The sequence below is a fragment of the Cardiocondyla obscurior genome, unplaced genomic scaffold (assembly GCF_019399895.1).
Source record: "Cardiocondyla obscurior isolate alpha-2009 unplaced genomic scaffold, Cobs3.1 scaffold33_214576_698314, whole genome shotgun sequence".
NCBI lineage: Eukaryota > Metazoa > Arthropoda > Insecta > Hymenoptera > Formicidae > Cardiocondyla > Cardiocondyla obscurior.
In genome coordinates this window covers 268,279-272,377 of record NW_027228790.1, presented here as the reverse complement: position 1 = coordinate 272,377, position 4,099 = coordinate 268,279, and the positions used below count along the sequence as shown (strand labels likewise).

The window sequence follows — 4,099 nt, the reverse complement described above, 5'->3', positions numbered from 1 at the left end:
ATTCAGATTCGAGCATCTGTTGGAAAGTCTTTTGCGTTGTGTGAACGAAACGAACATTTATGGGCTGTTACGGATATTTTTTACATTTGTTTATAATCAACCCCTACATTTATATAAAGTTTTACCAAATCAAAATATTTGGATGTGCTTTTTACCTTGAGTCAACAACAAATAATTCTAGAATACTATTTAATAAAAATTTTATATTAAAGTTCCATTTAAATAAAGATTATGTAAAAGATTTTCTGTCAATTTAATATGCACAATGTTAAAAATTTCCGCCACCTCCTTCATATTATCACTAATATAAACTCCTATTATTTTCCATTTCACTCTTCCCCAGCATATCTTTAAACCCAATACCCCCTTCTTCTTCTCCATTTCTCTTTCTCTTTCCTTTTCAAACTCCTTTCTCCATCCCATTACCATGCCCCCCCCCCATTGCTCTTCCCTTCCTACTCCTTTTCTTTGCTTCTTCCCATATCCATTTGTAACCTTTCGGTAACTTCCCCTTGATCCTTCCCCATCCTTTTTCCTGCAACCATGTCTCACACATAAAAATCAAATCTCACTGCTCTAATTTTTTCCAAAAATCTTTATCCTTATTTTCCATCCCCGCCACGTTCCAAAAACCTATTTTCATTACACTTTCTTTTTTTCTTTTCTTCATTTTTACTTCTCTTTTCTTCCCTTCTTTTTCCTCCTTCTCTCCTTCCATACTTCGTCCATTACCCGTTCCACTTTCTTTACCTTCTCTTTTTCCGCCTTTCTCTAAAAACTCATATTACTTTTATCTACCATTATCTTTTTTTTGTTCTTTTCCTCCTCTTTTTCCCTTCTCTTTACTTCCGGCCATTTTCTCAACTCATCTTTCATTTCGTCCCATACCCAAAGTTCCTTGTCCACCCACATTTTTTTGTACCCTATTTTCACCTGGCTACCTTCTCTTTTTCTTTTCTCTGCCTTTCTTTTTATTACCCATTCAACCTTTCTCTCATATTCCGTCATGTCATCCCCTATCCATTCCGTTCTCTCCTTTAATTTTCCTTTTTTTTTCATTATTTCCACCTTGTCCTTAAAATTTTCAAGTTTTACCCATACCATCCCGTATCCTCCCTTATTTATTCCCCCAATCTTATTTACTTCCATTATCTTTGCTTTTACCCCAATCACTTCAAAAATTTCTTCTACCTTTTTCTTTAATTCCTCTTTATTCTCTTCTTTTATTTTTAGGCCCCTTACAATCAAGTTATTTTTCCTCCATTTTTTTCTTTCTCTTTCTTTACCAATCTCCAACATCCTCATTCTCTCTTCCAAACCCATTACTCTCCCCTTTACCTCTTCTGCTCCCTCCCCCTCTAGCCCTTCTGTACCCTTCTTCTCCATTACTTTTTTTTCAATTTCACTTATTCTTTTCTCCAACACCACTTTGTCGTCCCTCCACATCTTCTTTAACTCCTCTATTTCCTTCCTGATTTTTACCTTACATTCCATTAATACTTCCATCTGCTCTTGAATCCTAGCAAATTCGCCTCTCATTTCCTTCATCATCATCCCCAATCCTTCCACTTCTTTCTCCTTTCTTTCTACATTCTTTACCACTCCTTCTTCTCCCATGCCCTTTATCGGCGATCTTAACACTCTATTACTCCTCTTAAATCCTTCCATACTTTCCATTTCCCCTCCTTCCTCTTGCCTCTCCTTTCTCTTTTCTGCCTTTTGAAATGCCTTTATGATGGGGAGGCTGTTTGCTCTCTCCCTCATCAGGCCTTCCACCCTCGCCGGCTTTCCTGGTTTTCTTTTCTTCTCCTCTCCTTGCTCTACATCTTTTTCACTTTCTCCTTCCATATCTTTCATTTTTTCAATTTCTTCTCTTTTTTCTTCACTCATCTTATCACTTTATCCTTTTTTTTCTTATTTAAAACCTTTCCTTCCCTTCCCAGTTTCTCTTCTCTTTTTCCTTACCTTTTACTATCTGTCACTTCCTCCTATCCTCTCTACACTGTTTACTACTTTTACTTTTTATTCCCAATTTTCTTAAATTTCTTTTTGTTACTACTTTCTTCCCTTTAACCACCCTCCTCCCAGCCCTTTTCTTTTGTCCTCCTTTGTCCCCTTCCCCCTTTCCTCTTCCCCCCTTTCTTTGTTTTAACTCTCTATCTTTGTTCTTTATTCCAAGCCTTTCTAACTTTAATTAAACTTTAATTAAAACTCACCTCCTATTTTTTTCCAATTTTCTCCCTCAGCCCTTTTCCCACACTATTCCCTCCACTTTCCCTTCTTACTTCTTCCTTCCCACCCACCTTTTGCCCATCACCCTCTCCCTACTTCCTCAAAAACCTTTCCAAAAACCTTATTTCCACAGATACACTGACATACATCCATCCACTCACTATGCTGTCGGAAACGAAAGTCGACATCCGCTTGTGTTTGATCCGATTTAACAAATTCATACATTTCTCTAATTTGTTTATTGGCGCCGATAAACGTCGTGCCATTGTCCGAATACACGCATTCCGGACGGCCTCGTCGCGATATAAAGCGTTTAAATGCCCCCAAGAAAGCGTCTGACGTCAGATCTGATACCAGCTCTAAGTGTATAGCCTTGACGGTGAAGCACACAAATACCGCTATGTACGCTTTACTTAATTTGGCATTCCGCTGTTTCCCTTCTTTTAACATCACGGGACCGGCGTAATCAACTCCTACGTGAGTGAACGGCCGCGAAATCGTCCCTCTTTTCTGCGGCAGATCTGCCATCTTCGCCTGTGACACCCTTGGTTTGCACTTAAAACACAAAATGCAACTCCGCACGACACCACGCACCGCGGATGCCGCCGCAATAGGCCAAAATCTTTGTCTTATGGCTGCTAAAGTCACACGTGCGCCGGAATGCAGTATGTCTCTGTGTTCCTTTTCGATAATCAACATCGTCAATCTATTTTTTCCCGGCAACAGAATTGGGTGTCGTGCGTCGTACGGAATTGCTGCGTTCTCCAGTCGACCCCCCACGCGGATTATCCCCTCGCCGTCGAGAAATGGAGTCAATGATTGTATTGAGCTCTGCTTATGTAACGCCCGGTTGACCCGCAGATGGTCATATTCGTTTGCGAACGCCTCGCGCTGCACGCTCCCGACTACCGCATGTAATGCGTCCCGCAATTCGAAAGGCGTTATAATTAAATCGGCGTGTTTTCGCGGTCCCGCGCGACCAAATCTTCTGCAATACGCCACTATTCGTAAAATTTTGTTTAAGCTCGAGCGACGCGCGAGTAGCCGATGCACCGGACTCGGCTCAACAATTGTTGTCACAGTAACAATTTTCCTTTGCTCTGGCGCGTCTGCCGACGATCCGAGCGTTTTCCTTGGCAGCCACCGATCGGCCGTTGATCGCAAAAAAGCGGGACCATTCCACCACAAAGAGGAGTCGATCAATTCCTCCAATCTTACTCCTCGAGACAATACATCCGCCGGATTTTCTGCCGTGGGTACGTGTCGCCAACTATTAATTTCGGTCGTTCTCTGTATCTCGCCAACGCGATTGGCGACAAAAGTGTTCCATCTGCAAGACGGCGACGCGATCCACTGAAGCGTGATGGTCGAGTCCGACCACAGAATCACGTCGTTACTCTGAATTCCGATAGATGAGCGAACTTTTTCTATTAACTGAGTTAATAGCACCGCCGCGCTTAGTTCTAGTCGCGGCGGAGATACGGCCTTGATCGGCGCAACTCGCGATTTTGATGTTAATAACGTGGTTCTGTATTGGCCTTCACTCGTGGCTGTTCGAATATATATACAAGCACCGTATGCCCTTTCGCTCGCGTCACAAAATCCGTGGATCTGCGTTTCGCGCTTACCCCCGCACCCAGTCCACCGCGGAATCTTTAAGTCTTTCAGACGCTGCAATTGCTGCCTAAAATTTCTCCATCTCTCGTCAATCTCTTGCAAGAGAGATTCCTCCCAGTCAACCTTTAATTGCCACATCTCTTGCAGCATTATTTTTGCCACAACAATTATCGGCTCCACAATGCCCATCATTTCGAATAAACCGGCCAACTCCGCCAAAACCGCTCGTTTTGTTACGCGGCCTACCCGT

The 4,099-nt window shown here is 42.4% G+C and overlaps 1 protein-coding gene across 1 annotated transcript; it reads right to left on the bottom strand.

Annotated features, from left to right (window-relative positions):
• Positions 1 to 771: 771 nt before the first annotated feature.
• Positions 772 to 1,890, bottom strand: LOC139112646 (golgin subfamily A member 6-like protein 6). The gene has a single exon (XM_070673726.1). It carries the CDS (start codon positions 1,888 to 1,890, stop codon positions 772 to 774), a length of 1,119 nt encoding a protein of 372 aa, XP_070529827.1.
• Positions 1,891 to 4,099: the final 2,209 nt, after the last annotated feature.

Coding starts and splice junctions, on each gene's coding strand:
- LOC139112646 (XM_070673726.1), bottom strand. CDS start 1,890: ATGAGTGAAGAAAAAAGAGAAGAAATTGAAAAAATGAAAGATATGGAA.